Source organism: Crotalus tigris, unplaced genomic scaffold (genome assembly GCF_016545835.1).
Source record: "Crotalus tigris isolate CLP2741 ecotype Arizona unplaced genomic scaffold, ASM1654583v1 scf7180000024437.13266115, whole genome shotgun sequence".
Lineage (NCBI taxonomy): Eukaryota > Metazoa > Chordata > Lepidosauria > Squamata > Viperidae > Crotalus > Crotalus tigris.
The window spans coordinates 12,391,718-12,409,252 of record NW_024100606.1 but is presented as its reverse complement, the minus strand read 5'-3'; the positions used below and the strand labels follow the sequence as shown (position 1 = coordinate 12,409,252).

At 39.5% G+C, this 17,535-nt stretch overlaps 1 protein-coding gene across 1 annotated transcript in view; it reads right to left on the bottom strand.

Moving 5' to 3' along the window:
• Nucleotides 1–14,230, bottom strand: part of LOC120302705 (fibulin-2-like) — a 106,865-nt gene extending 92,635 nt beyond the window's left edge. Inside the window, exon 1 of the mRNA XM_039331530.1 lies at nt 14,157–14,230. Coding sequence (XP_039187464.1) covers nt 14,157–14,230 — 74 coding nt within the window. The remainder of the gene's footprint in view (nt 1–14,156) is intronic.
• Nucleotides 14,231–17,535: the final 3,305 nt, after the last annotated feature.

Here is a 17,535-nt window from a genome sequence, read left to right as displayed (position 1 = left end):
CCTATGTGAAATTAGGCTGTTACAATTTTGCTAGTCATTCACTGATTTTGTGTTTTATTTCTATACCTTTAATTTTTATACGAGTTTGCTGTCTTAGTACATTTTTCTTTTACTTAACTCTCAATTTTGCTCTCAATTTAGCTGCTCTATCTCATGGTTATTATATCTGTTCCATTACTTCTTTGGGCTAGGCAATCTCTCGGTCCTAGGAAGAAGAAATTGGGAAAACTTGCCTGGAATCAAAACTGTCTTGAAGAAACATATTTCTTTTTTAAAAAATGGGGGTAGAAAGCTGTCACCTTACTATAGAACTCTTAAATTCTCTTACAAACAGCAATGCTGGCAATTACAGTACTGCAGCATCGATGGCTGCAGCTTCTCTGCCTCCCAGCCAAATACTAATGTACAATAAAAATAAAGATTCCATTCAGCTGAGCTCAACTCCTAGTGAATACACATTCATAATAGGGGTTTTGGCAGCAAGATGGTATTATTTGCTATTGCCTATTTTCAGGGTGTTCTCTCAACTTTTTAATTTATTCTACTAGTAGTGATTTTTCAATAATCCCCTATTCACCTATTAACCCATTCTGATCTTATTTAGGTTTTTTTCTTACACACACACACACACACACACACACGGTGTTACTAATTATTTATAATAATAAAACCTAATACAAAGTAAATTTAAAGAAAAAAGTGAATGGGTAAAAAGTAAAAGGAAAAAGAGAAAAAATGAGAAAGAGTAAATAAGAATAAAGAAAAAAGAAAATATATAAAGTGAATTCCAAAGTTCAAATATAAACAAATTTAATAACTCTTTCACCCTATCTAAAGTTCCAAACATGCATCTCTTCATTCCATATCTATAAACAAAATTAACTTTTTTCAAGGTCAGTAATTGCTCACCAGTTGCTGAAATATGCAACACATGGTCTAACATAAACTTCTCCAACTAGCATCCTCCCCTTCATCCCCTCTAGGAAGCATATCTCCAGGAAGGAGTCATTCAAGATAAAATGGGATTTAAAATTTAGCATATTTGGAGGGACTACGATATCTAGAAATATCCTTAATTTTACCATAGAAATAAGAGTTGTCTTTTTTGTCCCAGGGGCTACATAGTGTTGACATGCTACAAGTCCCTTCAGGAACTTGGTGTTCTCTGAGATTGACTGTTTTCTTTCAGATGTTTCATTATCCAAACTCAGTATAATTATCAGTGCTAGTATGATTTTGTTACCTAGTTTGGTAATGAGGGGTCCTTGGTGCTCTCTGAGCTTGCTAGTTTTCTTGCAGGCATTTCATTACCCTAACTAGGTAGCATCAGTGCTAGCAAGGAGAGCTGTTTGCTGTAGTTTATATTCTGGTGTCTTGCCTGTCTGTGTGGATGGGGGCGGTCTTAGGGATTCTTTGGTTGGGCTGTTTACTATTGGCTCTGTGGCAATTTCTTGATTGGGAGGTATTGCTTACTTGATTGTTGGTCTGAAGGTGATCTTGGAGTTAATCTATGCTGATCTGAGTGCTGATTACTGGTGGAGGGGGTGCTGGAGTCTTTTCCTCTTTTGGGCTGGTGGATTGCCTCTTTTGCATCTAATCTATAGATGTTGTTAATATCTATGTGTCTATTGATGACTGATACAGTATATCAGAGTGCCAGGCTTCTAGAAATTCCCTGGCATATTTGGATTTGGCCTGGTCTAGGATTGTCACATTTTACCAATTGCAACTATGGTTAAATCTATCTATATGTTGTGAAATTACAAAATTTTCATCATGCCTTTTGACTGCCGTTGAGGTTTATGGATGTGTTCTGCCAGTCTTCTGCCTGTTTCTCCTACACAGTGGTTATTGCAGTTTTTACACTGTATGTTGTAGATGACGCCTGTTTTTTATCTTCCTGGAGTTGCTGGGTATTTTGGTTTGCTTAGGAGGTTTTAATGGGCTTCAGTTGGCTTGTGTGCTATGCTGATTCCATGTGGTTGTAGTAATCTATTTGTAGTTTCTGAGATATTCTTGATGTATGGCAGTGTAATTCTTTATAGGGTTTGTGTTGGTTGTGCTGTATTAGGTTAAGTGGTCAGGGACTTTTTGATGAAGTTGCGTGGGTATCCATTTTGTTGGAATGTGTTTCCTTTTTCTACTGTTCAGGGTTGCTGCAATGTGTTTGGGCTCATTTAAATAAAGTCCTTACACAGCTTCTCTTGTGGGAGGTTGGGTTGTTGCTTTGGAAATGGAGCACTTGATTAGTATATTTGCGTTTCTAGTTTGCGGTTTCTGCTGATCAGTATGTCCAGGAAGGGTAGCAAGTTGTTGATTTCTTCTTCTTCTCTGATAAACCGGATTCCTTTAAAAATATTGTTGATGGTTCTGTGAGTATTTAATTGATCTTTTTTATTATGGTGCAGGTATCAACATCTAATTGGTCTTTTTTATTATGGTGCAGGTGTCGTCTACATATCTGATCCATATTTTCAGTTGTATTTGTGAAAGTGCTATGACTTTTAGACATTGCATAACAACCTCCATTATAAGTCCTGAAAGCAGTGATCCCATTTGTTGTTGTTAATTGAGAAGTCGTGTCCGACCCATCGCGACCCCATGGACAACGTTCCTCCAGGTCTTCCTGTCCTCTACCATCTTCTGGAGTCCATTTAAGTTCACACCTACTGCTTCAGTGACTCCATCCAGCCATCTCATTCTCTGTCGTCCCCTTCTTCTATTGCCCTCAATCTTTCCCAGCATTAGGCTCTTCTCCAGTGAATCCTTCCTTATCATTAGGTGGCCAAAGTACTTGAGTTTCAACTTCAGGATCTGGCCTTCTAAAGAGCAGTCGGGGTTGATCTCTTCTAGGACTGACCGGTTTGAACGCCTTGCAGTCCAAGGGACTCGCAGGAGTCTTCTCCAGCACAATAGTTCAAAGGCCTCAATTCTTTTGCGCTCAGCCTTTCTTATGGTCCAACTTTCACAGCCATACATTGCAACTGGGAAAACAATGGCCTGGACTATACGCACTTTTGTTGGCAGGGTGATGTCTCTGCTTTTTAGAATGCTGCCTAGATTTGCCATAGCTTTCCTCCCCAGGAGCAAGCGTCTTTTAATTTCTTGGCTGCAGTCCCCATCTGAGGTGATCTTTGAGCCCAGAAAAATAAAATCTGTCACTACCTCAATTTCTTCCCCATCTATTTGCCAGGAATTGAGAGGGCCGGATGCCATGATTGTGGTTTTCTTAATGTTGAGTTTCAAGCCAACTTTTGCACTCTCCTCCTTCACCCGCATCAAGAGGCTCTTTAGTTCCTCTTCACTTTCTGCCATTAGAGTGGTATCATCTGCATATCTTAGGTTGTTGATATTTCTCCCGGCAATCTTAATTCCAACTTTTGTTTCATCTAGCCCTGCCTTTCTCATGATGTGCTCTGCATATAAGTTAACTAGGCAGGGCGACAGTATACAGCCTTGCCGGACTCCTTTTCCAATTTTGAACCAATCAGGGGTTCCGTGTCCAGTTCTCACTGTTGCTTCTTGACCCGCATATAAGTTTCTCAAGAGACAAATGAGATGGTCTGGTACTCCCATCTCTTTAAGAACTTGCCATAATTTGTTGTGATCCACACAATCAAAGGCTTTAGCATAGTCAATGAAGCAGAAGTAGATGTTTTCTGGAACTCCCTAGCTTTCTCCATGATCCAGCGTATGTTGACAATTTGATCTCTAGGTCCTCTGCCTCTTCGAAATCCTGCCTGTACTTCTGGTAGTTCTCGATCCACATACTGCTGGAGTCTAGCTTGTAGGATTTTAAGCATAACTTTACTAGCATGTGAAATGAGTGCAATGGTGTGATAGTTTGAACATTCTTTGGCATTGCCTTTCTTTGGAATTGGAATATAAACTGACCTTTTCCAATCCTGTGGCCACTGTTGAGTTTTCCAAATTTGCTGGCAAATTGAGTGTAGCACTTTTATTGCATCGTCTTTTAAGATTTTGAATAGCTCAGCTGGCATACTGTCACCTCCACTAGCTTTGTTGTTGCTCAGATTTTCTAAGGCCCATTTCACTTCACATTCTAGGATGTCTGCTTTGAGGTCAGTGACCATCTCATTGTGGTTATCTGGGATGTTAAGCTCATTCTTGTATAGTTCTTCTGTGTAGTTTTGCCATCTCTTCTTAATCTCTTCTGCCTCTGTTAGGTCTCTGCCATTTTGGTCCTTTATCATGCCCATCTTTGCATGAAACGTTCCCTTCATATCTCCAATTTTCTTGAAGCGATCTCTGGTCCTCCCTATTCTGTTGTTTTCTTCTATTTCTTTGCACTGTTCATTTAAGAAGGCATTCTTATCTCTTCTAGCTACTCTCTGGAATTCTGAATTCAATTGGGTGTATCTTTCTCTTTCTCCTTTGCCTTTCGCTTCCCTTCTTTCCTCAGCTATTTGCAAAGCTTCCTCAGACAGCCATTTTGCTTTCTTGCATTTCTTTTTCTTTGGGATGGTTTTAGTTGCTACCTCTTGTACAATGTTGCGAACTTCCATCCATAGTTCTTCAGGCACTCTGTCTATCAGATCTAATTCCTTAAATCTATTTGTCACCTCTACTGTATATTCATCAGGAATATGATTTAGTTCATACCTGAGTGGCCTAGTGCTTTTCCCTACTTTTTTCAATTTAAGCCTAAATTTTGCAACAAGAAGCTCATGATCTGAGCCACAGTCAGCTCCTGGTCTTGTTTTTACTGACTGTATACAGCTTCTCCATCTTTGGCTACAGAGCACATAGTCAATCTGATTTCTTTGTTGACCGTCTGGTGATGTCCATGTGTACAGCCGTCTCTTGGGTTGTTGGAAAAGAGTGTTTGTTATGACCATCGTATTCTCTTGACAAAATTCTATTAGCCTGTGCCCTGCTTCATTTTGTACTCCAAGGCCAAACTTGCCTGTTATTCCGGTTATCTTTTGGCTTCCTACCTTAGCATTCCAATCCCCCATGATGATAAGGACATCATTTTTTGGTGTTAATTCTATAAGGTGCTGTAGGGCTTCATAAAACTGGTCAATTTCATCCTCTTCAGCACCAGTGGTTGGGGCATAGATTTGGACTATTGTGATATTGAATGGTTTGCCTTGGATTCGAATTGAGATCATTCTGTCATTTTGGGGATTGTATCCCAGTATTGCTTTTCCTATTCTTTTATTGACTATGAAGGCTACTCCATTTCTTCTGAGGGATTCTTGCCCACAGTAGTATACCTGATGGTCATCTGAGTTAAATTCACCCATTCCTGTCCATTTTAGTTCGCTGATTCCTAAGATGTCGATGTTCAGTCTTGTCATCTCTTTTTTGACTACGTCTAGCTTGCCTTGATTCATGGATCTTACATTCCAGGTTCCTATGGAGAAAAAATCTTTACAGCATCGGACTTTCCTTTCACCACCAGATATATCCACAGCTGAGCGTCCTTTCGGCTTTGGCCCAGTCGCTTCATTCTTTCTGGCGCTACTAGTACTAGCCCTCTGCTCTTCCCCAGTAGCATATTGGACACCTTCCGACCTGAGGGGCTCATCTTCCAGCGTCATATCTTTTTGCCTCTTAGTACTGTCCATGGGGTTTTCATGGCAAAGATACTGGAGTGGTTTGCCATTTCCTTCTCCAGTGGATCACATTTTGTCGGAACTCTCTGCTATAACCTGTCCGTCTTGGGTGGCCCTGTATGGCATAGCTTATAGCTTCATTGAGTTACGCAAGCCCCTTCGCCACGACAAGGCAGTAATCCATAAAGGGGAGTGATCCCATACGTATCCCTTTAATGGTTGGTAAATTTGGCTATTACATTGGAAGTATGTAGTTAAGCAGAGGTTGATGTGATCCATCAGATCCAAATCCAAAAATGCCAGGGAATATCTAGAAGCCTGGCACTCTGACAAATCAGCCATCAATAGACAACATCTACAGTATAGACTATGCAAAAGAGACAATCAACCAGCTCCAAAGAAGAAAAGACTCCAGCACCTCCCCACCAGTAATCAGCACTCAGACCAGCATACATGGAGGGAAGTGTGTAGTGGGGTGGCCCAGGGCTCTGTTCTGGGCCCAGTGCTCTTCAATATCTTCATCAACGATTTGGACGAGGGGATAGATGGGGAACTCATCAAATTTGCAGATGACACCAAGTTGGCAGGAAGTCAGGCTTAAGATACAGGAGGACCTGGACAGACTTGAACACTGGGCGCTATCTAACAAAATGAAATTCAATGGTGAAAAAAGTAAGGTTCTACATTTAGGCAGAAAAACCAAATGTACAGTTATAGTATAGGGGGTACCTTGCTCAATAGTAGTAACTGTGAGAGGGATCTCGGAGTCCTAGTGGACAATCACTTAAATATGAGCCAGAAATGTGCTACAGCTGCCAAAAAAGCCAACATAGTGCTGGGCTGCATTAACAGAGGGATAGAATCAAGATCACATGAAGTATTAATATCACTTTACAATGCCTTGGTAAGGATACACTTGGAATACTGCATCCAGTTTTGGTCACCAGGATGTAAAAAAGATGTTGAGACTCTAGAAAGAGTACAGAGAAGAGCAACAAAGATGATTAGGAGACTGGAGGCTAAAATATATAAGGAACGGTAGCTGGAATTGGGTATGTCTCGTTTAACAAAGAGAAGGATGAGGAGGGAACATGATAGCAGTGTTCCAATATCTCAGGGGCTGCCATAAAGAAGAGGTAGTCAAGCTATTCTCCAAAATGCCTGAAGACAGGACAACGGGTGGAAAGTAATCAAGGAGAGAAGCAACCTAGAACTAAGAAGAAACTTCCTGACAGAACAATTAACCAGTGGAACCACTTGCCTCCAGAAGCGGTGAATGCTCCAACACTGGAAGTTTTTAAGAAGAGATTGGACAGCCATTTGTCCGAAATGGTGCAGGGTTTCCTGCCTGAGCAGGGGGTTGGACTCAATGACCTCCAAGGTCCCTTCCAACTTTATTATTACTACTACTACTATTACTATTATTATTATTTTATTATTATTACTATTAGATTAGCTCTAAGGTCACCTTCAGACCAACAATTAAGTAAGCAATACCCTAATCAAGAAACTGCCACAGAACCATTAGTAAATAGCCCAACCAAAGAATCCCTAAGACCGCCCCCATCAACCCACTCAGACAGGCAAGACACCAGAATATAAACTGACAGCAAACAGCATTCCTTACTAGCACTGATGATGCTACCTAGTTAGGGTAATGAAACACCTGCAAGAAAACAAGCAAGCTCAGAGAGCACTGAGGACCCCTCATTGCAAACCTGAGCTACAAATATTCTCCTTCATTGCTAGTTTGGTAATGACATCTGCAAGAAAATAACCTAGTTCTGGCTGTTTATTTGAACCCTGAGCTACAATTATCAATACTAGTCCCTTCTCTGAAGGAATGCCAGCTTAAGGGACACAGGACATGCCTTAGCTAAATGTGCTTTTGGGAATGAGCTCACCCTGCCCTCCACACCACCATCCCCATCCCCATCCATTGTTCAGATAGCCTTGATTTTATTCTTCTTCTATAGAGCTGTGGCTTTTCTTCCATATGCTAGATCAGGATGATAGATGAACCATCTGTGATGAGCACAAATCTGTGCTATTATAGCTAAACTTGATTGTATATTCATGATAAGTTGATTTTGGTTGCTGATTTTGGTTTGGTATTGTTGTTTTATTTTTTCCCCAGTTGTATTATTGTGTGCTGCCCAGAGTCAAGAATTATGTGAGGAACAATGTCACAAATCTCTTAAAAATAAATAAATAAGGAACTATGCTTTTTGAATTTGGTTGTTCAAGATACACTGACTAGAAATCTTTGCTATAAACACAGAAAAAAAAATCTTTGTTTATTACAGATGGAACTATATCATATGTCAATACTGGCTTCTCGTGAGGGAAATAATAAAAGAGAGTGAACAGAATGAGGTCATCAGATAAATTTGTTCCTAATCTTTGGTATTTTTTTTTTAAAGTGTGGGAAATTCTACACAGGTTTGTTTAGCATTTTTTCAGGTTTGTTCACTGTTTTCATTAGAAGGAAATACATCTCCTCAATCAGTTTTTTATGTTACCTAATGCTAGAAGAATTACTTGTTCTATTATTCATCAATAGCATAAGGAAAGTGGAATTAAAATATTTTCACACCTACTGTGTGATGTAAATGTTGTCTGATATGTGATATGAACAATACATTTTATGGCCAGAATTATAAAGTATAACAAAACAACTATATTTAAGAGGGTGCATTTTAAGCTTCCAAAACAAGTTAGCAATTTGCATTGATACTTGTAAATTAATTCATTATTTGGAATCATTGACAGCTATTTACAAATATTATTTTTATAAATTTACAACGGTCTCAAAATATGTTTCTGATTAAGCCTAAATTCTGAATATTAGTTATTACATCTTACTCCCTAACTGATGAGAAATCCATCATTACTTCTCATCTTACTACTTTTGAACAAAAGAATGCTACCAGTTAAGGTGGTTATTGTAATCATATTACTTAAAAATAAGCTGGTAGCACAAAATATTTATGCTTCATATATACTCGGTTCTTGCCAATTTCAGTTAAAAAATTTGTCAATGCCCATCTCTATCTAACAACTAAGTGAAATTATATCCTTTCCATTAAGAAAAAGAAGAGAAAGAATACTTTTTAATGCCATATTAGTTTCTTCAGAAGGATTCCCAGAATTGTCATCTTAATCAATGCAGTATTTGTGAGAATAAGTAACTGATGTATGGTTGTTGACTAAAGATTCTTAGGAAAGTAACAGCAAAACTAACTCTCCTTCAAATATTTAGTATTAAAAAGGCAAATTTTAAAATAAGTAGTTGAAAGAATAATGCTGTGTATGCACTGGTTATATTTCAGCTCAACAGTGAAAAAGTAAAGACCTGCAGAAATCTATAAATAACTTAGTTTATCTATAATAGGGCTGAAGATGTCAACATCGGATGTTCTTGCTTTGACAATAGATCAAAATGCAGCCATTTTCTTTATGTTTTTAGAATCAGTTGGTGCTGGGAAGGGGGATTGGGATGAAAGTTCAGTTAGTCATAATAATAACTCAGCCATGGGAATCCAAGGACAAACTGGGTCCAGAGCTGATAATGTTTGGCGGGCTGGAGAGCTGGGGAGAAAGCCCAAGCTTCAAGCTAATTGGGGAATGTGATTTATGACTGTTTATTAGGGGTGGGAATTGTACTTTGTTACTTTGTATCCAGGGGAGGGGAATTTAGTTTTTGGGTTCAACTTCCCTAGTGCCGACATTTGTTTCCCGAATAAAAGATTCTTTAAGGAAAACAATGCCTCTAAGTTTTTTTGAAGGGTTTCATCTGTCAAATCCATGACAACAAGAGTAAATGTATTTTCTGATTAGCTTATGTATAAGACCACCTAACTGCAAATACCTCAAGGAAGCATATAAAAGGTTTTAAAACATACCATAAAAACAGAATAGAAACAGTAATACTAATAACATTATGGTGAGGAATACAAATATTAAAATATCAAACTTTTGTATATGTTTACAGATTACTCTGGCTTAGTATCTGCTTACAAAACTGTTTTTAAAGCTCTTCTAAACAGCAGCAAGGTCAGGGCCAAAGAGGAATGCTCTTCTGAAAGATTAAAGTTAAATTAGACAATTTTTTTCTAGGCTTGATAAAGTATACATTTAAATGGATTTTAATTCATCCATTTAATACACTCTCTACATGTGTGCAGTCTATAATATTCTGTGTTTTTATGAATATCCTTACAATACATTTTCACTAATTTAAAAGAATTAGGTCTGTCTTTTCATTTGCTAATCCTTCTAAAAATAGGGTAAAGTAAAATATTTTAATAAGGTAATAGTATTAGGGGATTTATGATTTTGACTAGCCAAATCTTAATAGAGAAATGTCCAAAACATTGTGAAAGATTTAAATTTCCTAGGAAAACCATGACCTATATCAGACATGCAGCTTTTGAATGGTATGCTGTGGACCAAGCTCCAGTTCATTGACTCAACTGTGGCAAAAATCTGAACAGAATTAAATTCATTGTTACTTAGAATTAATAAAGATACTTTCCATGTATTTAAGGAGTTATTCATTCAATCACATTAAAAATATATAGATAATTCAACAGAACATGGAACTATATACAAGCATTATCTATAGCCATGAAGCCAAAGAATATGAAACTTTCCTTATGGTAGTGATGGTGAGGGGAGCATATACACATCACTGTTCAGAGGTATTGCTACTTTTCTGGAATCAATTCTTTTTCTCTGAAATTCTCAGAATAGGCATAGGTCCTAAATACTTGGGGGGGGGAGTCTAGTCATAGATGCTATCACAGTAATTTCAGGAATAGAAGACAATTCACTTATACTGGAGAGTATAAGGGTGTTTTTGGTTTATTTGTTTTGTTGTTGTTTTTTCTTTTTGCTCATGTCTGATTCCCGGAGACTGCTAGACAAGTCCAGTTGTTTTCTTGGCAAGGTTTTTTGAAAGTAATTTACCGATGTCTCCTTCCTAGGACTAAGAGAAAGTGACTAAGCTAAGGTCACTCAGCTGGCTTCCTGCTCAAGAAAGAACTTACGGTCTTTCAATTTCTAGCCTGATATCTTAATTGCACTACACCAAACTTGTTTTTATTGCTTTCTAGATTAATGCAAATTTTATTACTTTTCACTCAGCATAAGTAGATCTTTAGAGTGGAGACACTGCTTCTGCAAAAGAAGAAAATCAGACAGCAAGAAGGACTTATGAATTCTAATATATCTTTAAAATTCATGTTCAGTACATTTTTAATTCCATTAAGACAATATGAAAATTCCCACTGGACACAATTGCAGAATTAATGTAAAAAATGCAGAACAGCTCAGTAATGAAGGTTTCTTGATAAGAGGGTGCAGAATGCTGAAATGTTATTTTGCAATGGATGCTTATTATATGTATTCTTATAAATTAAATGCAGGAAAATGAACAATTGGTAAAATAAAAAATACAATTAAAATTATAAGAAGACAAACAAATGTCTAAAAGTTTCAAATACATTTTTTACATTTGTCTTATGAATTGTAAAAACCCAATGATTGGGGATTGGAAATTCTAATTCTGACAAAAGTCTTTAAAAAATCATCAGTAAGATATGAGAAGTACAATATGTTAATCCAGTTTAGGAATTAAATTCCCTTTAAGAAGACAATAGTCTTTTTCCCTTTAAAACCAGTTGGATTTTAAAGTTGTTTTGACAGAAGAAAATTAGGGTGAAAGTTTGTTCTCTGAGCTTGTGGGTTGGTTTCCAAATGTTTCATTACCAGGCTAGGTAACATCTTCAGCAGAATTTAGGGATGTCAGTGTTCTTCTGTTATAAGGGCTTCAGATATGGGTGTGTCAGGTAAGGGTCTTGGAATGGGTCAGCATGAATCATCTGTGAGTCTTGTGATAGGAGGTTACATACGGCAGGATCATTGAGAGTTGAACTGCTAGTTGGGGGGGGCTTGCGTGAGTTGGTTGAGGGTTGGTGCTGTCATTGGTTAGCTGTGCAGTTGATTTGGATTCTGAGGGGTTCGTAGGCTGGTTGTAAGTCAATGATCTGTTAGCGGGATTGCTTGTGGAGTGCCAGGCTTCAATGAACTCACGAGCATGGCGGGTGGTAGCGTGGCCAATGATTTTAGTGTTGCTCCAATCAAATTGGTGTTGTTTAGTGTCAGTGTGGGTAGCAGTTAAGGATTTGGGATGGTGGTGTTTGACTGCTAGCCAGTGTTTGTGGATCCTGATTTTTAATTGGCATATTTGCTCCACATAGAAGTGGTTGCAATGGTTACAGTTGACTTCGTAGATAATATTGTTTCTTTCATCCTTCTGTGTCTTATCTTTGATTCTGGATAATTCCTGGTGGAGTGTGGCTGTGGGCTATCATTATTCCTAGGAGTTGGAGAATTCTGGCTGTCATTTCTGACACCCCTTTTGTATATGGTAGGATTAGTTTTTGCATGGCGGTAGGCTGTGTGGTGTGTTGTGGTTTGAGTGCTGTGTGTCAGAATATGAAGTTTTCTGGATAGCCATTACAGAGACATAAGTCAAGCAGCCATTTCTCTATTTTTCTTAGTGTTGTGGTGCTGCAGTGTGTCCTGGCCCTTCTGAAGAGGGTCTGGATACAGCTTCTTTTGTAAGTGGTGGAGTAGTTGCTTGAGAAGATGACTACCTGGTCCACGTGCATGGGTTGTGATAGATGCTGGTTTCCAGTTCTCAGTTGTCTACTCTCCTTAAGTCGATATTGAGGAAAGGGAGTATTTTGTCTGCTTCCTCTTCATGTGTGAATTTGATCCCAGGGAATATGTTATTGAGTAGGTGGTGTTTTTTTAATTTGGAAGAATTTGATGATGATGATGATGATGATGATGATGGTGTCATCAACCTAGCATGTCCAGAATTTTGGTTCAGTGGTGAGTACAGCTATGGATTCAAGTTGTTACATGACTGCTTCTGCTATTAGGCATGATATGGATGATCCCATTGGGGTACCTTATATTTACTTGTAGCTTTTCCCATTGAATTTGAAATATATGTTGAGGCATAGATCCAGGAGTTTCATAATGGTTTCTGTGGGCATGGAGTGTTCTATAGTGGCATCCTCTTTGTTGGTATGGTATTTAGTGAGTAGGTGATATATGGTTTGTTTAGCCAGGTTGATGTCAATCAAGGTGAAGAGTTGTAATGTAGAAGGAGACCATAATTTCTTCCTTGTTGATTTTAGTGTGTTTGATTCATTGGAGAAATTGTTCTGGGGAATTTATTGAGTGGATTGAGTCATTGACCAGGTGTCTGAGTTTCCTCTGCAGAGTTTTGTAAATTGGTGTTCCAGGTAGAGACACAATTGAGTATAAGGGGATCCCATTCTTGTGTATTTTGGGGAGTCCATAGAACCTAAGTATGGAGGACTCTTGTGGTTGCATTTGCTTTCTCTCTAGCAGTGTTAGCTGTTTTTCTTTTTTCATTTATCTTAGAGCAGACATGTCAAACACAAGGCCCAGGGGCTGGATGTGGCGCACGAAGTGGTTTCATGTGGCTCGCGAAGCCATCCTGGAAACAGTAAGAGAACGGCCCCCGCTGTTTTGGCCCTGGCCCAGGCTGGCCAGGAGCCAATGTACAATTTTGTGGTTGGCCATCTATGCTGAAATGCATTCAATCTTAGCTCCACAAGACTGTCCAGAAACAGCGAGGAACCAGCCCCTGCAGCGTTGGCCCCGCTCCTGGGTGCATGCTGGGGAGGTATCACCCTTTGTGAGGAATGGAGAAATGCACCATGCCTTGGCATTTGCCCCGGTCCCACCCCCTTCTGCCAGAGACCCTCAGATCTGTCCCACACCTGCCCAGGCCCCCACAGGCACCCTTGACGCGAACAATATAGAGCTGGCCATGCCCACCCAATAGGCCACACCCACTTCATCCATGCTCACCCAGTAGGCTGCACCCACCCTGGCCACACCCACCCCGCCCCCCAAGGGCAACCGCAATGCTGAGGTGGCCCTCAATGAAATTGAATTTGACACCCCTGTCTTATAGTGTCTTTAATTCTACTCTTTAGCTGTTTTGTCGGATCATTGTGAATTATTTGGTAGGTGTTGGTGTCATTGAGATGTTTTTCAGCTTTGCTGATATAGTCAGTTTTGTCCATTATTACTGTCAGTCTGCCTTTGTCTGGTAGGATAACGATGCTTTCATCTTGTTTCAGTCTTTAGTGCTCTCTTTTCCTTTTGGCTAAATATTTCATTTTGTCTGTTGTGTTGCACATTGGGAATGATTTTTTTTGTCTGAAGTCTTCTTGTATTTCTTGGTCCAGGTGGTGCATTTATAGAATGGATTCGAGATTGGTGAAGAATTCAACGGGGTCAGCATCTTTGTGGTTTAAACTGAGGCCGTGTGTGAGGACGGTCTTTTTGTTGTCAAATAGAGGTCTGCTGGATAGATTTCTGATCCATGGTTCTGAGTTGTTATCTTGTGATTTGGAATGATGGTATTGAGTTTCTCTAGTAGTAAGTTAGGGCTTATTTTGGGCTTATATTTTGTTGGCATTCCTGTTTATTGTGCGTTCTAAAGTGTTTGTCAGATCTTACCTGATGTAGTTGAGGCATGCGATTTTTTGTTCGTCAATGATGCATTGGTATTTTTTCCAGATGGTTGTGGGCATCAATGATCATGAATCAAAGCATTTTGTGTCCATTTTGGAAGACCAGTTTCCATGCTTGTGGGTGGTTGATTAATGGTTGGTAGCGTATGTTTTTGGGGATTGTTTGTTTGGGGAGGCATTCATGGAGGAAGTATAATTGTTCACAAAAGTCTCCCAATAGCGGGCAAGTTTAAGCATTGTACGTCCATGTAGAAGAAAATTAGTTTCAAAAGAAACCATCCAAAATTAAGAAACTATTTCTTGTTATTTTAATAAAGCCTAAGATGTATATATCCCTTTTAAGACTTAAAGGACTACGGTTGACATAAAATCTAGGATTATCAATTTCCAGGGCTATTTATTTAATCATTTGCTTTGGCATTTCTACACTTCCAACTTTAATGATTTACATATACCAAAAAATATGCATTACTTATTTATTAATCCACATTTTACATGATTTATTTGGCCCCCTGTCATATAGCAATGGGTGGCATACAAGAATTAAAATCGAGCATAATTACACCAACAACCAAGCAACAAATGTCTGAGGTTGCAAAAAGCAATTCTAATATATAATAGAAAATCAGTCAACAGAATTTACTTAACCTTCCAGCCCAAATGCCAGGGGAGCTATGTCTTTTGTGCCTAGAGTCTAGATTTCTGGAAAAATGCAGTTCCACGTGGAATAGAAAACCATCAATAAGAAAAAAGGCCCTCTTACATAAGCCATTGTAACATCCTTCCTTAGGAACCACTTCCACCAACGTTATATGCTTTATAAAATAATTGGATTCTCACTGCCTTCTGAAGGGCCATCCAGGTTTTGATTCCATTTCTGAACAATTTACAGATGGTGCTATTTATGTGCAATAGTTCTTTTGGGTTGGAGAAAAAGGAAGTATTAGCCATTCCTCCCTAGCTGTCATTTTCTATATGGTTTCCTAATGATTCAGGAAAAAAAGTGCTGATTTAGTCAGTCAGTTTAAGTAGATCTTCACATTCAGCTATTCTGTCCATATAGGATCTGGTGAATGGCAAAGAGAAGAATACTGAAAGGATTAGGATGCTCAGGTATCACTGTTTCCTGAATTTGGATCACAGGAGGTGATATACTGTACATAAAATGTCCAAGTCAGCAGTCTTACAAACAATTTAATCAAAGAGCTATAGTTTGCATATAGAGTGGGTTTAAGAAACGGGTGTTTAATATTTTCAGGCTAACTCTGCTGGCTGGTGAACAGACGGGGCTAGCTATGCTGGCTGTACAGAAGTGTATAAAGATACATAGACACGGGGATATATGTATGCATGTATACACACCCATAAAACCTCTATTCCTCTTTCCTGGCAACTGTTCCTGACTCCTACTCTCTCTTCTTCCTAAGTTGCCAAGGTTGTAGTTTGCTGATCCAATATATTTTGCTGATTTTCCAGAAAACCTTGTTTTTGCAAACCTCAGACCCTATCAAATATTTGTTTGTTTGCTTGTTTGTTGAATTTATTTGCTACCTAACTCACTTTGAGGCTATTCTAGGCCAGGGCTTTTCAACCTTTTCACCCATTGTACCACGTTTAGGATATGGCAACATCCGAGTACCACCAGTCACTTAGCAAGGTGTCAAAAACTTGATGACCAAAAAAAAAAAAAAGGAAAAAAGTGATAAAGTACAGTTAGTCCTCGACTTACAACAGTTCGCTTAGTGACTGTTCGAAGTTACAATAGCACTGAAAAAGTGCCCCCCAAGCCACAGCCGAGCAAGACACCTGTCTGCCCACCCAGCCACGCTCTTCCTCCTGTCCAAGGTTTTCATTGTTGTCAGCATTTCTGTTGAGGATTGGCAGGTGGGGTGGGGGGTGTTTGGTTTTTGTTCCCCCCATCTGCTGGGTGGTTGCAGCAGGTTTTGGTCACTTCACATGATCCTGGGACACTGTGACTGTCATAAATATGAATCAGTTGCCAAGCATCTGAATGTAAATCACAAGACCCTGGGGATGCTGCAACATTCCAGCTGATCAGCGCTTCTTCTGGGCTCAGCAGAAGGGCCAGGATCAGCGCTGAGCTCCAGGTGGAGCCTGGCACTGATCCTGGCACTTCTGCTGAGCCATGACAGCCCTGCAGCTCCAGCCATCTCTCGCTCAGGCTTGTGCGGTGCTGCCACTGGTTCAGCTCATTCCACTCCCCCGCTACCACTTTTCTAAGATGGTTGTGTACCACCTGCCAGGTGCCAATGTACCACTGGTTGAAAAGCCCTGCTCTAGGCAACTTACAATAATAAAAAGTAAAAAATAAAAAGAGTGTAAACAAAACAGAAATAAAATAACAGAACAATAAAATAAGTAGTGAAAAATATAATGTGAATACAACAATATGGTAACAAAAAGATGGACAAGTAGAGAAGAGAGTAAAGGGGAGGGCAGGTGTCTGCCATCAATCCAGCAGCCACCTCCAGAGTGGAATTCCCCCATTTGAACCCCAGGCCAACGGGCAGAGTCAGATCTTCTGGCTCCTGAAAAAGGATAGGAGGATGGGCAGATCTTACCCTAGAGCAAAGGTCCCCAACCTTTTGGGCACCAGAGATTGGTTCCATGGAGAGATATTTTTCCGCAGACTGGAAGGGCATGGTTTTGTGTGCTGCCTGTATCCCTCGGATGGGGCTTTGCTTCTTTGTGTGGACCGGTTGCTGGCATGCCACAGCCCAGTACCAGTCCATGGACCGGGGGTTGGGGACCGCTGCCCCCTAGAGCAAAGAATAAGGCTCTTCTTCTGGATCCCAACAGTCAGAGTTCTTTGACTGATGGTATCCGAATAGGCCTTCTCTGTCGATATGAGTAGGATGTGCTTGTCCTAATAGGATTGGCAAAAATATTATCCACTCCAGCTTCTGTTCTGAGAGGACTTTGTAATCAGCAATCTCCCAGGAAGAATATCAACAATCCCACTCAGTATACAGGTGAGAACATCTGACACTCTACTTGCTATATTGAGAATACTATGCAAGATCATAAAGGAGGAGGGTCTTTCAAGAAATTGGAAACAGTAGCCACTGTAATGATACAGTGAGCAAGAGGCTCATTGCAAAAGGCCTGCAGAGTTACATTTGGGAAGAAGAACAATATTTTGCTCTATGGCACAAATAAAATATTCAACAGAATAACAAAATTTATGTGACTCTTGCCACTCTAAGATAGCTCTTGCTACAAGTTCTGAACTGTATTTTACGAGAGCTATAAAGAAATATCAGCAGCCGTGGTGGAATGCTTGTATATTCTGGCAAAAAAAAAAAAAAAAAAAACCACCTTGTTTCTAATTACAAAGCATATTC